Below are 19,157 nucleotides of genomic sequence, written 5' to 3'. Positions count from 1 at the left end.
TGAAAACCAATAAGAGAATGGATAAGGAATCAAATAGATAAGTGTTATTGATAATGGAATCAGAATTGCTAAATTCTTATCAATTTCCACCCCTAATTAGCGTTAGACAAAAAGATGAGGAATAAATAAAATGTGTAATAAATTCACTCCAAGAGTTTCAGCTCTGCATATTTTTTTCTATCATAAAACAACAAAAGTCATTTTTTTCTTTGTAAAAAGAAAGACATTTCTACAGAAGGCTGGAGGGGTGACTGTTGTGCGTGTGTAGGTGTGTGTCTGTGTGTTTTTCCTTTGGGATGGTACAGCTGATGCTTTTTTATTGGTCCCTCTGGCCAGAGCCAATAAACACCAAACTGAAGGGACAACAGCTGGAGAACAATGATAGCATATTGATGATGTTTGTGTCAGTATGTGTGCATATACTGTAAAGTACGTTTGTGCGTCCATATGTGTACAAGCACAACTACTGTCGGGATGTTTCTGCGCATGAGTCTGTGTGTACTCATGCCTTCCCCACAACAAACCGAGACAGTGAGATTGATGCACGGTTGTCTGAGCCTGGACTCGTCTTGTGATCTCCTATTGGCTTCGCCGCCTAAGAACAGCCGAGGATTTTGATGAAACTGCAATCCACAGTTTGAGTCTAGGGAAATTACCATATAAACTAGGATCTATCCTGCAAATACGCAAAAGAAAAACCTTGCAACAACAACAAAGGCCACTCCATGAGACAAAAATAATACTCTGGTAGGTGCTCGTTCCAGTCAGAATGAAAAAGATGGTTAAGAGCTAATTATCAAAAACAGCTTCCACAAAAATAATCAAGGGTGTAGTGGTTTTCATTACATGGCTCACCTTTATTTGTGAGGGGAGTGATAAAAGCACCACAATGGTGATAACTGATGAGACCTTGAGCTGGTAAATGATAAGCCCTTATGCTGATAGAGCAAGAACGTGCCTATATCCACCTCTGCAGAACGCATGATATCAAACCCAGATGAAAATGAGCCCCTAAACAGACTGTTGGGGTTGAATTTTAGAGGGTGAGAGCTTTTCGGGGTTTAAAAAAGTGAGGAATGACCATGGCACTGATGTTGTTGGTACAACATATGATAAAATTAACCTCAAAGCATTTTAGCCAGGCATCTGCAAAAGAGACAGAGTGTCCCCATACTTACATGTACATGGGTTGTAGTTGAAGGTGGGAGGTCTTCTGAGGCCCCTGGTAGCCATACGAGTCGAACCCTCCTATAAAATCAACTGCACAAAAAAACAAAAGCAATTAGAGAAAGCATATGTCACCGTGGTTATCAAGTGGGAACATCCCACAACAGATGATTCATGCCTTTAAACCTACTCCACCTACAGAGGTCTCAGCAGTACATTTTGAACCAGAACCACCATCTCTGTTGCTTCTATTCCTGCTAATCAGGATTGTAGGCATGAAACTGCTTCAAGTAAAAATTCTGCAATGCAAATTTCCTATCTATTTTTAGGTGCAAGACTAAGACTTATGCAGCGATATATATTTATGCCTTGAGAATACGCTTAACTCCTAAATTATCTAGGACAGCTCCACAGATTCCTGAGCTGAGGAGCTGCCAGCAGGTGGTTGCTTTCCTCACACAGAGGCAGAAAGCCTGGACTTTTGAAGAGAGGGAGCCATGATATTTCTTTTACTTTGATGTTGCAGAGCTCATAAAATGATACTTCCCTGCCTTGATCAGCAGCATACATTCCTATTTATTCTGTGAGATTTCATAACTTCAAGTACAATGCAGAGTTTTGGCTGTCACTGCATAGACCAAACGTAGCTGTGAATTTACCTTAAACCTGCAAAAAACAAGTCTAAATAACATCTTACAGCAAGTACCACATACAGTCAGGCATCTTTATTCCCAAAACAAGCCCTCATTATGGCAGATAGCTTTTATATGTCTATTACTAAGATAATAATAACATACATACATTGCATATATGTATTGCATCGTGCATTAGATGAGAAGATTGATGTAAATCTTTATGCAACCCATTAAGCTTAGCTCTACAATTGTCAGATAGATAATCAACATTTTACCTCTTGTTTAGTTAATCTATATTTAAAAAAATGTAAAAAAAAAAAGGCAGTTTTTTTTTTTAGCAACTTAGATTATTTGATTATGTACAGTTAGCCATCCTTTAATCACTAAAAATATTATATTTTTTAAAATCAAATAAAAAAGAGATAATGTGTTACTAAAATTGTAGATGTAGATGATTTTGTTTGAGAAAAATTTCTCCTGTTTCAAAGAGTTTGCTATGCTAACTCGCAGCTAGCTTTAGCCTCAACAGCTAATCACTTGTTTAGTTCTGAAATAATAAATATAATTTCTGTATTAAGTCGCACCTGTATTGCATGGAAGCCTGTAACTCAAAATTTCAAGAAAATCTATCAGTAACTTGAAATTGTGACTTTTTTTCAGTGTGTTATGGCCCTACCAGGACCTCCCCTTGTGTGGGTGTGGCGTTCTCTCTCACCCTCCTCCTCCTCCCTTGCTCCACCCCTTTGTCTTTCTCACTCTTCGCCCTCCCCAGGACACAGCTGGTGTTCATTGGCCTCGTTTACCACCTGGGCCCAGTCAGCAATCACCTCTCTGAGGTTATATAGGCTGGGGAAGAACTGTATGATGGTGGTGATTTCTCTGGTGTTTCTTCATTGGGTTCTAGGTGTTGAAAGAGGTCCTACTGTGTGATTGTCCTGCCTGTGGCGTGGAGTTGTGGGAGCAGTGGGGAGAGTAGCTGCTTCATGTGAGTAGTGTGGACTTGTGGGCCTCAACAGCAGCAGAAGCAGCAGTAGTGGAACTTGCTGCTGCTAGTGATAGGGTGGGCTTGTGGGCCCCCGGAAGTGCCTGTTTGGTTGTTGTGTCCTTTGTTCTTGCGAGCTTTTTCTTTTTCTAGTGTTATTGGTAAAACAGCTTTGCCGGCACTGTCAGTTCAGATTATTTGTAATAAAACTATATTATATACTGAACACCTCTGTCTGGTTTCCTTTTCATTCCATTCTGGACCCATTTGTTACCGGTCCCCACACTCACAACCCAAGACTTCTTCGTGGGGACGCAACACAGTGGTGGAAACAAAGTGTTGGATGGGGCTCAGTGGTTTTAATATTCGCTAGCTCTGAAGCTAGCGAATAATTTTCGGTCAGCTTAACTAACTTCAGTAACCCTCCAAAACTTAGTTTTCCATCTTTATTTTGCTTGTGACCGGCTGGATGTGAGAAGAAAGACAAGAGGCAAAAAGATGCCTGTGCACATAACTAAATCTTCACGTTAAATTAAAATAATCATTTAATATAGATCTTGCAACACTGAGACATTTAAAATTTTACTTTAAAGACAACCATACTCTACATTATCAGTAAAGAATATGAAAATCTAACACTGTGATTATTATTAAAAGCTATTTAGTATTTTAGGAATTTGGCATGACATACTTGATTGTTTATTTCACTTAAAATCTTAATCTTGCAAAATTAGTTGTAAAACAAGCTGTCCTTTATTTTTTCACATTGCTTGCATGAGAAATTTGAATATCAGCCTAACACACAACAGAAAAGCAGATGGAACAGTTTCTGGTGGTCATTCAGCTGATTGTGACTGTTCAGAAAGACAAGACAGAGCCTCTGTTGGTGCATGAAGCTTTCCTTCTTTGTGTGGATCCTTTTGTGGAGGAATGGCCTGGTGTAAACCGTAAGGGTTTCCTGCTGATTCATGCTGCAGTCAAATAGCCTCAGCAGAGTTTCTGCCATGCTCGACCCTTTGAACACTAGAGAAAATGGAGCCTCTGAGCTTGTCAGCGTGCTGCCTGTCAAGCTGTAGCTACCCAATTTAAAAATTCAGATTTGTTGTTCATAAGGCTCAAGACTGTCCAGTAAGAGTGTAAGCACATAAGCAACTCTCTCAAAAAATGTTGCGAAACTTTATATTTCTTTACATTTATTACTGGTCAAACATTTCTATGATGACTGTTAAATAAAAAGTTGCTGTTGCTCTGTTAAAGTGTTCATTCATAACTGCGTGTCGTTTGTGTGTACGAATGCGTTTGATAAAAATCAGAGCACATTTGAGTAGCTCTGAGACAGATAACACTATCTTGATTTATACACATGCGCACACACACACCTACACTCATACACATATGCTCAGGCAAGCACAGAATAATTATCAAGGTAATGAGCTTTCTCAGCAACTCAAATTATTATTGGTCCTAAGTGAGTTTTCACTTCTTCACCCAAGGCGCATTTCCACCAAGCTCCCTTATTGTTTATTCACCCAGGATGGATCATTGTGTACCACTTTCCACAGCCAAAATTTGGGACTCACTGCTTAGCATCACTATCATTGTTTTTTATATATTAAATCTGATGGATTTATCAATGCTTTATCTGGAGTTCAAACCCAGCTTTTCCAGTTCAAAGTCAGATAATTATTGTTTCACCACAATGTACCCCCAAGGACTTGTGATTGACTAAAAAAAAGACACAGAGCTTGAATTACAATATCCTGAAAGGTTTTTATGGTTTTCAAAACATGTTGCCTATCCCTACTTTAACAGAGGGCTGAGACTTTAATTTGAATCCTGATTCTTTCTGATAGCATTTTCCCCTTGAGAAGTATTAAAATCTTCCATGTAGTTTATTATCTCTCATCTGCGTGCAGTTTGAAGGTTTTCCTCATGTCTGCAGGAATTTCCTCTGTGCCCTTGTTTGCTCCAACAGTCCAAAGACATGCAATTTCGATAGACCGAAAGCTCTAAATTGCCTGTTGGTGTGAATGTGAGTGCGAATGCATTTGTCAACATGCATTAACAATTTCATAGACTAGCAACCTGGCCAGACTCTACCTTGTGCCTCCTTCTCAGTGTACACTATAATAGGCTCCAGCTCCCATCACCTTTAATATCATAATTGATTTAGAAAATGGATGAATGTATGGGTCAGCTGTTAATATGTGGAGGTGAAATTTGCCCAGATTTGTTAAAGTCCCTCACAACATGGTTTCAAATTATAGCTTTTCTATCTACTGTGAAATGTTCATGAATAAATAAGTAATGAAAAGGGCCCCACCACACTCATCATGTGTTGATTGATGAGTTTTTTTCATTATGCTGTTAATGTCAACAGAGCCATTATAGGAGAGGAAATATGGCACTCAATGAATCCTGTCTAGAAATATATAAAGGACTATTCTGTTACCCAAAGACTTCCCGTCTTTGCTACCAAAAGGCCAATCAACAGCTAAATAATATAAAAAAAATTCAATGATGCAATTGCCATCACCATGCAGTTCAGAATCATTTATAATGGTTCATGACAGTTTCGACAGTTTGGTAGAAGATATTATTCCTTACTATATAAAGTTATAGAGATATATCTTTCTTAGGTTACTGTGACATTATTTAGAATGGTCTTCATTCCTGAGTACTGATGTGGTGAGAGACTCAACTGTAAATGAAATTATAATGATGTTCAGGTAGTACATGTGTAATCAGCAGGGGAACGGAAGCTCAGAAAAAAACGTATTTTGGGGCAAAGACACCAAACATTTTAAGAACTTTTAATAAAAAAAATAAATTTCTCTTTTGATTCTATCCATGCAGTTTTTATGTCTCATGTTTATCTATTTAGGGACTTTGTCTTGTTAACATGAAATAATTGTCCAAAAAAGTCCTGCCACTTGTCAGCCTTCTTGCTAATGCCTCTAGACATTTATTCTGAACATCCTGTTTAGATAAATGGGAAGAGATCCTGATAGGTTTGTAGCTTGAACCTATTCGCTGGAACGTTGAAGACAATATAATTACACAGCAAGCAAGACACGAAGTAGGCAAAGTTCTTCATGTTTCTCGTGCACGGGAGAGAACCGGACAAACGCCGTTCCTTCGCTTGACCCCAGTTGCTCTCGTCCACTCCCCCGTAACACTGCTCTTTTATTGAGGTTACATGAATATACATAGGTTCATTAACATATGATGTCTACATACAAACAAAGAGTACCTTGCCTGTGCGTTGTGTAAGTGTGTGTGTGGCCCCATAAAGACTTCCCTAAACCTGCTGGTCTGGAAGTCCAGCAGTTCATCTAAACAAAAGGCACTTAGACTAAAACAGATATAGATACGTTTATCCTACCATAAAACAATAAGACAAGGTACGACCTCTCCCATGCTACCAGGATGTAGGTGTGAATGCCAGAACACTCTGGAATGCACACCAAGCCTTTGCAGACTATTAAGGATCACACATCCTATCACTACACAATCGATTATACACTTCTAAGCATATATGGTTAAATATTTCTAAGCATAAATGACAATCAACAATACAAATCTAACAGATCCTGCATGTATACAATGTATAGATCATTGGCGTTCTGCAAGGGCAAGCAAGGCAAGCAGGGCTTGGCCTGTGAAATCTCAAAAGAGGCATCAATTAAAGTGAAAGCAATCTCTCTTTTTGTATCTCAAACAGCGTTTTGTCTTGAACTTCCCACCATCCTATAAATTACTGCCATTTTGTAGATGTTGTAGGCTATTTGGAGGCTTGCCTCCAACCATTATTGGCTAATGCCATGTAGACAGAGTACATATGCCTGCCACAACATAGCAGAAACTACTGTGAAAATTTATGACAACAACACAACTGACTCTCAGGTTCCCTGGTTTGACTGTTGCTCTTTTGAGGTAAGGGTGGGATAATTACCATCCTTGCCACTACAGAATTTTCTCAGATTTCTATTCAAGAGTCTCTCGGTGACATCTTTCTCTTAGTCTCTGTTAGAGCATGAAAATACTGTGAACTCTGACATCTTTTAGCTGAGCCCTATCAGCTCAAACCAATGAAAAGTAAGAACAGGCACTAAAATGTGAAAAAATAAAGCTGTTGCACTTTGACAGAAACATGTGCTCAGACAGGACTACATGACTCATGGATGAGTAAATGTTATTTAAACTTTTTCCAGGGACTGGATTTGTTACCTTAAAAACTAAGAATGTTTGTTTTTGGCAACATTTCACACCACTAAGCACAGTGATGCAACATATTTCTCTCATCAAAGTCTGCTGCTTAGTTCTGTCAAACTCTCTCGGGGTGCAGCATCAGGAGGAATGTGCTGTATCGAAAGCCAACGGCCAAAATGCAGTTAACAAAAGGGCAAATACTAAATGTTACACATCAATTATTTAGACATGGAGATGAAGGCAAAGTGGCATTTTAGGTTTACTGTCATTACTGAGCTTATTAAAATGCAGTATTAAAAAAACCTCCTCTCAAAAACAACCCCTGAAACTCAATTATTTTCCTTTAAAGTCTCATAAATGTAACATTACATTACTCTCAGCTGTTCTTTAATTTTTACACTATGATGATTTCACTTTTCGCTGTGACCTCGTTTAACATAGAGGTCGTCCTGTCCCAGTACTGACCCACACTTTTATAACAGACGGGATAAATTTGCCCCCATCAATCTCAACTCCCAATCTGCTCAGGGCAGGAAGGAAAGCAGAAAAATGTGTCTAGTCTCGAGGCTTCAAACCATTTCCACTGATCTAGTCTGCATTTATTACCTATCAATATTTATGCGTTAACAAACAGCCTCCATGGTTCACTGTTGAATAAGACATGCCACGGTATTGATCTTTGGGAAAAACAGCTGTGTCTTCTTTAACGGAATAACTTAACTGATGGCCTCAGGTAAATGGGCTCATTCAAGTAAATGCACAAGGATGCACACTGCATTTTAAAAGCAACAAAAACTGAATTAACATGTTGATGTGCCACATTTTCATCTTCTGCACCACATGCAAAGGCAACTATTTAGACTCACATCTTACATAAAACGCTTACTATATAGTAGTCAGTGTCACCTCTGGAAAACCAGCCCAATTCCAAATCAGCATGGTTGTATTAGTGAATTGATGTATCGATAAAAGCCTCAATAAAGACAAATACTTTGTGAATTGACTGATGAACATCTTTTAGTTCCCTTTCTCTTCACACATTTTACCCTCCATGACTGTTGCTTGGTGATGGTGGTTGAAAGTGGGAAGTATGAGGGAGAGACCTGCAGTATGAATGAAAAGCAACTTTGATCTAGCAGAAATGTGCTCAGCTATCTTCATCCTCCACACGTTCTCTCACGTCTCTTTCTCTGCATGTTGCTGTAAAATGAATGAGCCTGGCTGTTAAGTCTGTGGGCTACAAGTTTCACTGTGAATTTGTGTCGGTAAAGTAGTGGTAACGACCCTCAACGAGACAATGGCTCCATTCAAACCTTCTGCTTTTTTTTATTAAGAGAATAAACAAGATGGACAGGAGGAGTGTAGTGAGAGGGCGACAGATTGAATTTATTTTAGAAGCCTGACCCAGTATATTAGAAATCAACCACTCACTGAACCTTGCCAAACAGAGTTTAGTCAGAGCTTAGCAACCGTAACCAGGAACAGCCGGTTTGTCAACTTTTGGATTTCTACACACGCTAAAAGCAGCCAGAGAAACAATTAAAATCCTCAGTTTAAATGGCTGCAGTTTTTAAAAAAAATCTTTTCAAACGAACAAACAAAAAAATTCAGAACAGATTAAATCATTCAACAGAACAAAAAAACTGCAATTTTTTCTCATTGTGTCAACGTCATTGGTTGTGGACCCAGAGTTTTGAGTATCTGTTGACATTCAATTCTTTGATAATTTATTTGTATATTTTTTTTTATTTTTGATTGTCATGCTCCTTTGTATTTGTAGCCTTAAGTACTTTGTTTCAGTTCCCATGTATTTACATTTGTTTTCTGGCTTGAGGTTATTCTGTATACTTGTTATTTTTCTAGCCATTTTCCTTATATACTTCTGTGTCAAGTGTGTCTTAGGGTTTAGTCTCTGTGTATAATCACTTTCTTTTTTCATTTTGATACTCTCCTGACTTGTTTCTCAATTCTAGGTTAGTCTACTTCCTGTCTCATTATCTTTGAATAGTTTCACCTGTTTCTTGTTCCCCAGCTGTTTCCACTCCACTTAGTAACCTTCAGTGTTTTCCTGTGGCATTTCCCTGTCTTTCAATTAAACCTCATCATGTCATTCTGTTTCCATACCTGCCTGTTTCACTGTGTTTTTCTCTGTGCTGCCTGTATTTTATTGTTTTGTATCATGGACTTTGTTTTACTTCTGTTTTGTGAAGATTTATGAATTTTACAAACAGTAAACTAAAAATACCTCAGGAGTTGGAATGTGGCTCAGTGCTCAAACCTGAGGATGTGTGCTTTGTGACAAATGGTACGACTGGTGTTTATAAACTCTGAGTGAGACAGCTCACCTGTCTGAAGCAGAGAATTAAATCTGATGGTAGAATCTCACTAATCCTGTCTCCATGTTAGAGCTAATTAATAGTTTGAAATATTTAATAAAGTCACAGCTGCTGTGCAACTCCTGTAAATACTTGCAACTCCCTCTACTCATATGGATCCCGCAGATGCGATTCTGCAGGTATTTAATGAATGTTGATAAGATTGATATTTCAGAAGTCGCATATTTTCATGTGAATCAATTATAACTTTTGTTTGTGGATCTCAATGTAACTCCCCATATGTAATCATTTATTCCTCGCACACACTTAAAAGAGATGAAAGTACTCATTTAAATAGAGGATTATGTAAGTTTCAAAAAACAAAAACATAATTTTGCTTTCAAGGTATTTTTCGTGTGTGACCATGTGACTGCAGGTATGTGACTGTGTACTTACAGCTATCCTCCTCTTCAGAAATAAGCTTGACCACGTAACAGGCGTAGATAAACCCCACCAACTAGAGACAAAGACAAAGGAAAAAAGACAAAAAACAGAGGAACATTACTCTTTTGTGCAACACAGAGAGAAAGCGGAAAACATGTGAGGGTGAACAAATAGTTGGAACAGACAGAGAAAACAGGTGTTGGTGGAAGTGGAGCGGAACAGCACTGTGGTATTTTGCTCCAAAATAGAGCACTGTGTGTGTGTGTGTGTGCAAAAACATATTTTCAATGACAACCACAAGGTTATCCCAAATTTTCATGGTTTTAGAGCTCTACAGACACTGTTTTAATGCACAATTTATTAACAGAAAACACCAATGTGTCACAACTGTTGCTCTACAATGTCATGCTGTGGGTAAACATGTGCCGTCTATTGCCTCGGTCACAAGCAATAACTCTAGCTTACGAAGTCAAGGCAGATAATGCTACATTTGTGATTATCATCAGAATGAAAACCTTACACCACCGCTGTGGGGTAGGGCTTTGTAAGCGTACAACCAGAGGTGAACCTCACAGTCTTCCATCTCATCATGTCATGTCCGTTTGAAGCCATTCACATACCTGGAAATAATGAGCGCCAAACAATCAAAAAAGGATGCTGCAGCTCTGTGCTGTGATTGTTACAGAGAGAAGCTTACATTAAACATGTGTGTATCTGTGTGGGTTATGTTTAGACTGTGGTACAGCAATCCACACCAGCAAAACACCTTTTGCTATCTGATCTGCTTTCCCATTGGCTGTCTGTTTCCTAGGAGACCGATAGGAGGTGGCCGATTGGAGCAAAGATGCAGGAAGGTGCAGTCGATGTAAGGTCGGGATTTTAGTGACCTTATTACCCCGCGATGACAGAGGAGGAGAAGAGGATGGAGGGAAGAGATAAAACGTGGGATGAGAGGAAAAATAGGTATACACGTGTGTTTGTATGAGGCATTAATTTAACCTATTACCCTGAATAAGGAGGACTTATTGCTGAAATATGGCTTTAAGTGTTGGGAAAACGACATTGACCTGGTTGGTATTCTATTGACTACATGGACGGATGCCAACACACACAGACACACACACACAAGCGCATAAACACTCAGCTAGCTGAAAATGTGAGGAACTACATTTGAGATTCAGTGTATATCTCAAGGTCCTGACCTCATTTACTCTAAATAATGTTCAGCTCCCAAAGCTCCCCTCCGTTTCTCACACTCTGACTATTCCTTCCAGCTTCTCTTCCTTTTTCTCTTGCCATTATACATCCCATTTCCTTCCACCTTGTACTCGCTCTCTCCTCTGCCTCACACAAGGAAACGATTCAGGAATACAGTGTTTCGCTGCGCGGTAGATGAATTTACTTAAAGCTAAGCCACATACAGGAGGAGGAAACTGCTGCCGGTATCAGCGGGGGGATCAAAACTGATGAGAAAACAAATGTGCTTTGTGCAGCAGATATGCCATGAGAAATATCCACTGGTCAAAGATGCTGATAAGTTTACGTCCTACAACATCGCAGCTGTCGGTACTACTGACAGCATCATTTCAAAGATTAGGATGACCTCGACCTCGGGCTGCGTCTCCTGTCTGCCGCCAATCCAGCTTGAAATAATTTTTATATTAGTATTCACTTGAAGCAGACTTTTTGCATTGCAAAGTCAAAATGTTGCTTAAAAGACTATGAAGAGTTTAGGGAGTTTTCCGCCAATGATCGGGAGCTTGTTCTGTCTTCTTCTGCAGGCTCATTGGCTCTGAAAATGACTTTTGGGTGCAGTTGTGTTAGCGCGACTGAACAGGGAGCGGAGAGCCGTGCCCGCCCCACGATAGGGAACATTCTGATCAGCTGTGACGGAGTACGTTTCTCTGCACATCAATATCCTGTTAATATTCGTGAAACTCAAGTATTCCGTTTTTGGTGTTTGCTGCATGTAAACATAATATCCTGTTTACAAGAAGTCTGATTATATCTCGTCCTGAAGTCAAGAAATCCAAATAAGATAGCTGGGGTTCACCAATACTAGCTATGGGGCTGTAAGCATGTGTGTTCCTTATCTTGTTTATTGCTGGAGTTCTGGGTGTGTCTATGTTTGATCCCTGCAGTTATATTTGGACTATCCTGCTCATGAACCCTGGAAAATAGCATATTTAATATTTTAGGTTTTGCAGGGCCAAACACTTCCAAACCACATTTTTAGTTTTGACTAAGATTTTGATTAAAAAGTGCCAATAGCAACCAACTAGAAACACTTTGTCAGTGTAAGATACAACTCACAGACAATTACAAAACAGGTGTGTGTATAAATAAAAACTGAATGGCATGATTTGCAACTCTCATAAACACCTATGTTATTCACAAACAAGAATAGAAATCACATCAAATGTTTGAGCTGTGAAAATGTACCATTTTAAGGAAAAAAAGAGGTAATTTTAAACATGTCTCCAAAACGTTGGGACAGGGCCATGTTTAGCAGTTTGTAGCATCACCTCTTTTTCACAGTCTGTAACCATCTGGGAACTGATAAGAGTAGTTGCTGGGCTTAGTGGATTGTGGGCCGACCAGTTCAGCACCCGGACTCTACTACAGAGCCATGCTGTTGGACTAGCTGCAGTATGCTGTTTAGTACAGGATGGGAGCATTTTCTGCTTTAAACCCTGTTTATATCTTTCAGCATTGATGGTGCCTGTCCAGATGTATCTATAGACACTAATGCATCACCATACCATCAGAGATACAGGCTTTACTCGTGAGTTACAAGTGATAGCAACTTCCATTAGGGACTCATTACTGTTGTTGACAAAGGCCTGAGGATCACAGAAATCCATTACTGATTTTAAGCCTTGTCTCTTGCGCACAGAGATGTCTCCAGATTCTCTAAAATCTTTTGATAATATTATGTACTGTATATGGTTAAATATTTCACATATTTATTTTATGTCAAGGAACATTACTCTGAAAGTGTTCAACAAATGATAGACACAATTTTTTTGCAGATTGGTAAAACCTTGCCCATCTTTACTTCTCAGAAACTAGGCCTCTCTAAAATCTACTTTTTAAAAAAAACCATTTTTATCAGGGATTGTAAAAAGAAAGAAATACGGTGTTTTAGCTTCTCCACAGTACATGCTTTCTGCCTTTTAGTGAGCTATACCCCCAGGTTTCTCAGACAGACTCTGGCTCCTTTTTTTCATTTTGTCTGTGGATTTAGGTTTCCTAGTTACTGAGCGATGTTCAGTGTGACGAGTGGAAATGGAAAAAGCACCACTTCAGCATCAAGTCAGACAGGATCCCTGCCCCTGATCAGCCTGACAAGCAATAACTTGTACAGCTTCACCATTTCACCGCACAGCACCGTGTACCTCACTCAGAGCAGAAGCCCTTTATTCTTATTAGGTTTTATGAGCACAAGGGCACATGCAATCCCAGGAGGCAGGAGTTTATCCCATTTCTTAAACATACCGTTTATCGAATGCCTGTTGCCATGGTAAACACTGCAAATGTAGTTAGTTATGCAACAGTAAGTCCGTAAAACCTAGTGGCATTATTCCAAGGTAGAGGAAAGTAATGGTATGGGTGATAAATTGTGAGATATGCATGTTCTTCCCGCTTCGATGTAGTTGACTGCAACATTTCTCCCCTTCAGAGCTTGAACAGAGTGTTCTGAACAAATGTTTGCAATGATAACGATGGCAAAGTGGCCTTCCTGCACTGCAGTTACACCTCCTAGTTTCGCAGTGTCTGTGAGTGGCTGATACACATGCACGTGCATGCTTTCAATCTCAACTCTTCTTCTTGGTGTATTTGTTTTACGGCTCCCATTTGGCATTTATAACAGATTAGTCCATGTTAACAATGATTCAATTAATTTATTAAATGAAGTAAGAATGAAATGGGGTGTTGCGATGGTAAATGCCATTATCTGGCAAGGCCTGGACTCATCTACCCACAGGTGTGATTGTTAAGTGTGAAGTTGTCAATACTACTAATCTGCAAATAAACCCAAAGTACAAAATAATAGGATGTAAGATTTACTAATGATATTTAATAAAGACGTGCAGTGAGCTCCACATGTATTTGTAGATTCCCGTTCACGAGTTCCTCTTTCATGGAAAGAAGAGAAAGAAAAGTCATACAACATGAATATCAAGGTTTGCGGTTGGCAATTTCCAGCTAATTGCACCATTATTTGATACAGAAAAAAAAAATCATGTCTTACCTAATTTTCTATTGACATCATCGTGGTAGTGGTTATAAGTACAAGTGCATAATAACAGTTTAAGGGCAGCTCGTAGCTCAAATGTTTAGAGCCATATTTGCATATCTCTGTTCCTTTTAAATGGCTAAATTGTTTGCAGTGAAGCAGATTTTCTACGTATAAATCCTGAAATTTAAGATGTCAGAAATTATCCAGAGAAGGAGTCAAAACACCCCTGATGGAGGATTTTGTCCACCATTCTATTCATGCTGTTCACAAGCAAAAACCTAAGCAAACACTTAGCTGTGTCTGTCAGATTATAAGTAGCAAGCTGTGCAAGTGTTATTAGTTGGTCTGTCTGCTTTACAATCTGCTAATTGGAGAAACTCCTGCTAGATTTTGGTTGTTATCACTTGAATAAACTAGCTCCATCTGTGATCATAGATGGTAGTGGATCACCCAAAGAACTTTCCACTTCCATCTGCACTTTTTCCGGGCTCTTGCTTAATAAATCTTGCACTAAGAGTCTACAGCTATATGAGAGGTTCTGTGAGCTGGGTTGACAAATGATATGGAAAACCACAAATATCAACCTCTAGTGGCGCCAAAGGAAAAGTAAATGTCAGTGGCAGTGCATTGTCAGGATATCTGAACTTTTACCAGGTCTTTGTTTTTCTTTCAACAGGCCAAAATCCTCAGGAATCTTGGCCACATTGCTAAAATTACTTCCATTGCCGCTGTGTGCTACGTAGGCAAAGAAATCCCATTAGACAAAAGGAAGATAAGTGAATCATCATACTTTTCTACAATCATGATGCTCCAAATGTTCCCTTAGCAGTGATTCTGATAACACCTGGAAGTTTTGAACGGAGCGCAGGGAGAAATTAGTTGAATGTCAAGCAGCTGGTGTTCGGTAAGGATGGAAACTCTACGTTCTGCATGGCCTGAGAGCAATAATTCACTGATACCATCACGGGATGAGACCTGTTAGAAAAGCAAGGACAGATGCCATGGACGTGCATGCATAAGTCAGTCTCCCAGTGACGCAGTCAGTTCTACACCAGAAATGAAGAGGAGTTAACATTTTGAATGAAGCACAGTGCTTTTTAAGTAGATCTTAAACCAGCTGAGTAGATCCGCAGGTTAATACATGACCACCACCACCAATTACCCCTCCCATTCACTGTTGCTTTATTCTCATAACATTCACAGTGTTCATTCTGAATCTTAATGATAGAGCTGTTGTCTATTTGTCTGCTAATCTTGCCTTGTGTTGTGGATGTATTGCTCTTTGATGAGAAATGGATTCATCTCCAATGAGCGAATCCATTACAGCTGTCTGTGGAATTGTACTGAAGATAAATTGTGTTGTGACGAAGATGTCGCATCCATTGGATTAAATCTATTTACGTGCTGATGATGTCCTCTAAAACTTAAACAAATGCTGGGGGAGTTGAGGGTGTGAAGAGGGTGCGGTGTATTATATTTTGTCACCAAGAGCAGGAGTGAAAATTTACAGCTTTAATTAATACTTAATTTGTTTTAAACAAAACAAAAACCAAAAAAAAAAAAGAGACACCATCAAGAAAACAGAGATGTGGTTCATCAGGAGAAGGATGACAATATCATACATACAAGACCAAAAGAACACCGTGTCAGAAGATCACATTGAAACAAGGAGGATTCTTTGGACACATGATAAGAGCAGGAATGCAATATAATGATATATTTTGAAAAGGGTGGAGGAAAGAAGGGGAAAGAAGCAGAGGTGGAAGGAAAGAAACCATCACTGACGGAATGAAAGACTGGATGAAGCAAATGAGCTGCTGCACTGTGTGAGAGACGGGGCATCCTGGAGGACCATGTTCGCCAACACTAGGCAAGGCACCTAAAAAGACAAACATTGTCCAAAATGACATCAACGCTCTTATTGGACTTTTGCAGACACGTAACCACCAACTGTGATTCTACACTCACCGTTTACTCCCTGGACAAGCTGCCATTTTGGTATTATTTCTGTCGGTCATGGGACTTTGTGCTGCCACTACAGCAGGGTGACATCATGGTGACAATGTAGGATCAAGTAAATTCAGTTCCAAGCAAACAGGCTGACTCTGGAACAATCCATGCATGATGTCACATGAGAAACTTCTAAAAACTTTCATGCACAACACGGTGCATGGATAGCGACAAGGTCTTTTCTTAGTTTTTAGAGACCATCTAATTTTCACATTCACATTATTTGCCAGATTTCCTACTGGTATTTGGCTCTAGTAACTCTGTTTCTATTTCTGCATTATGTTTTCACAATTTCCAATATGTTTTTTAGGATTATAGTTTGTTGTTCTTATAAGAAACATGCAGCACGACCCGTGAATACAGCTTGACCCTAACATGTCATTGTGTTTGATCCCACTGACAATGATGTCACATAATTTCCACCTTAAAATAACCTGTAATTCAAAGGATTACTTTCACAAGATGTAGGCTGAGAAAAACTCTACAACTGTCTGATAGATCATACTGAAACTACTAGTTACAGTCCATTTTCACAGAGCTTTTTTGGGTACCATGCCATGGACCTGCCAAGCGCAGCACTCTGGAACTATTGGGAGCACAAAATATTTAACTGACTGTTGATATTGCGCAGTGTTAACCTAAAAGCAGTGCTGTACCAATCTGATATTCAGTAGACATACTGGTCTGGCAGCAGTGAGCTCTCTAAATCAGGGGTATCAAACATAAGGTGCGGGGGCCAGAATCAGCCCAGCAAAAGCTCCAGTCCGGCCCACTGAATGGCTTTGAACAATGTGAAGGCGGGCATAAATTTTAGACTTTTAACATTATTTATACAGGTTATACAGGTTTGTACAGGTTGTACAGCTTTGCCTACTGATAAAGACCTCAACCATGGTCATTCACACTAAACCAAAGTAATTAGCAACACGTTCTCATCCCAACGCGTAACATACAGACGACTGTGACAAATTGTCGATAGGCATGAGAGCGGGTTGGAATAAATCTATACATGTGTTTTACAATCAACCTAACAAAGCATTATGTACGTTAAATCTGTTCACTTTCAGATCCTGAATTACTTTGGAAAACACTATGTGATAGGGTTAAGGTGATGGTTAAGGTTAGGATTAGGGCTGGAATAGACGGCTTAGAGCTTCTGCTCTAAGTGTGTCTTACCGCTGCGAGCAGCTATTTGATTCAACTGAAAACCGAGAGCGTTTCATAAGGATGCGGAAGGGTACCTTTCGCGTTACTATGTGACGCCTAGGGTTGTGACAAATCGTCGGTATGTTACGCGTTGGGAATGATAATGCTGTGTAATTAGGCAACCAATAAACAATTCAGTGAGAGAAAAGTTCTTGTCTTGTGCTATAGAAATTCTTTCATAATTTACAGTGGGTCCACAGATAAACTTTCTTTTTTATAATTACAGGACATGTCTCAGCAATTAGTTAACAGATTTTTTTTCTGTAATTTCACATATTTATTCCCTACAATTTACCCCCAAAGACTTGGGCTGACAAATTTCTTTCATTTACTGCAGTAGGATTTATTTATTATGAAAAAATTGAGACATACTGTTGAAATTGTTCAATTTTTTTCTTAAATGAAGATATGTGAGGACTAAATGTCTAGTTAAAGAGTAAAGAGTTAAACTTCTTTACAATGACAGAAAGGGGAGTTTCACTCGTCCACCCCACTTGAACTCAAACTGGGGCTGTATGTGGACCAAATTCTAAAACATGTTTGACATCCCTGCTCTAAATTGTCTAATAAATAAACAGGATAAATAACTTTTTCAAATCTGGTTTTCTGTGTCATTTATTACATTACTCATAAATGCCAATTCAGTTAATATAAATTCTGATATGTATTTATTTATTACATGTTGGACACGGTTAACAAAGCAGTGTTTTAGTCCATCATAATAATAATAAATGCCCAGTCTCTTTCTCAAAGTGAAGAATAAAGATAAAATCAATTCCCTGGTTTTAAGTGCTCCTAATTTAAGCATATTCTCTGTGCAGAGTTGTAACATGCAAACAAGAGGACATAGCTAATGGTAATTTTCATCAGTCGATTATGTCTCAGAGACAGGGTTACTCAGCTGTGTGTGGGGACCAGGCTATATGCAGCCATTCCTCCCAATCAGAGAAAGAAAACAAAAAACAACAGTAGGTGATTTCACTGATTAGTATCTCCACTTTAGATGAAGTTATGCTAATCACTGAAATTACTTGCAGGCATGCACTTTAGACCACGGAGCCAGCAGACAGCCTCTTAGATAATGTTGTTTAATATAATTATCACTTTGTTTGTGCTATTAGGATGTACAATAGCGTTGAGGGGAAAAAAAAAAAACATAATTAAAGAAGTAACGCTCGTGCATTTCCCCACTGTGCTATCGTCTGGGATTGAAGGCCTACATTTCACTGAGCACGCTCCAGTTCTCCCCGGAGAAGCCTTATGCTCTACGTCAGTACAGCTGATATTCACTCTGTGGAACAAACTGTAAAGAAATTGAAAGTTTAGAAAACTAATTAGTCCACTCTTCGAAATTAACACAGTAATTCACTGTAAAAGTCAGGCAGCAAACCAATTAACGATTTATCATATACACTTTATGAAATAAATGAACCATGGGACCTAGCCCAACGAGACTGACTGTGGAACAAGTTGTTTTCTTATGAGACAAATATTCTCATCTGTTGTGGGGAAAAAAAAACTAAAATAGATTTGCGGTCACAGTTGTTACATCACATGAAGTCAGTAAACTGGAGACGAAAATCAACTCCTGCGAGACACTTAGAAAAGCAAACTAGTCCATCACACACCCAACTAACCACCCAGACAAACAAAAACATGCAGTGTTGAAGAACCTGACAGCTGCAATGCCTCAGTGGCTATTTGTCTTCCTCACACTGTCCAGACTACATTTAGATTCCCCCCACCATCGAAACACGAGAGCCTTTAATTCTTGAAAACACAAGCATTACCCCTTTTTGTCAGGTTGTCAGATATTACCTGTTAGTATTGATCCAGCACCATTAACGTTGCTCCAGGATCCAATCACCTGTGATGTGTAAGTTCAAACTTGACAAGAGCAAATAATGAGATTAACCTGTTCATGTTCATTTTTTGGTGTTTTC

General features: G+C 39.1%; 1 protein-coding gene across 1 annotated transcript in view; it reads right to left on the bottom strand.

Moving 5' to 3' along the window:
* nkain2 (sodium/potassium transporting ATPase interacting 2) overlaps positions 1–19,157 on the bottom strand; it is a 106,886-nt gene that overhangs the window by 7,195 nt on the left and 80,534 nt on the right. Inside the window, exons 5-6 of the mRNA XM_084952444.1 lie at positions 9,768–9,828; positions 1,179–1,260 (exon numbers count right to left, since the gene is read on the bottom strand). Coding sequence (XP_084808570.1) covers positions 1,179–1,260; positions 9,768–9,828 — 143 coding nt within the window. The remainder of the gene's footprint in view (positions 1–1,178; positions 1,261–9,767; positions 9,829–19,157) is intronic.

Source organism: Perissodus microlepis, chromosome 15 (genome assembly GCF_051167445.1).
Source record: "Perissodus microlepis isolate ML-2025 ecotype Zambia chromosome 15, ASM5116744v1, whole genome shotgun sequence".
Lineage (NCBI taxonomy): Eukaryota > Metazoa > Chordata > Actinopteri > Cichliformes > Cichlidae > Perissodus > Perissodus microlepis.
This window is presented reverse-complemented; position numbering and strand designations above follow the sequence as displayed.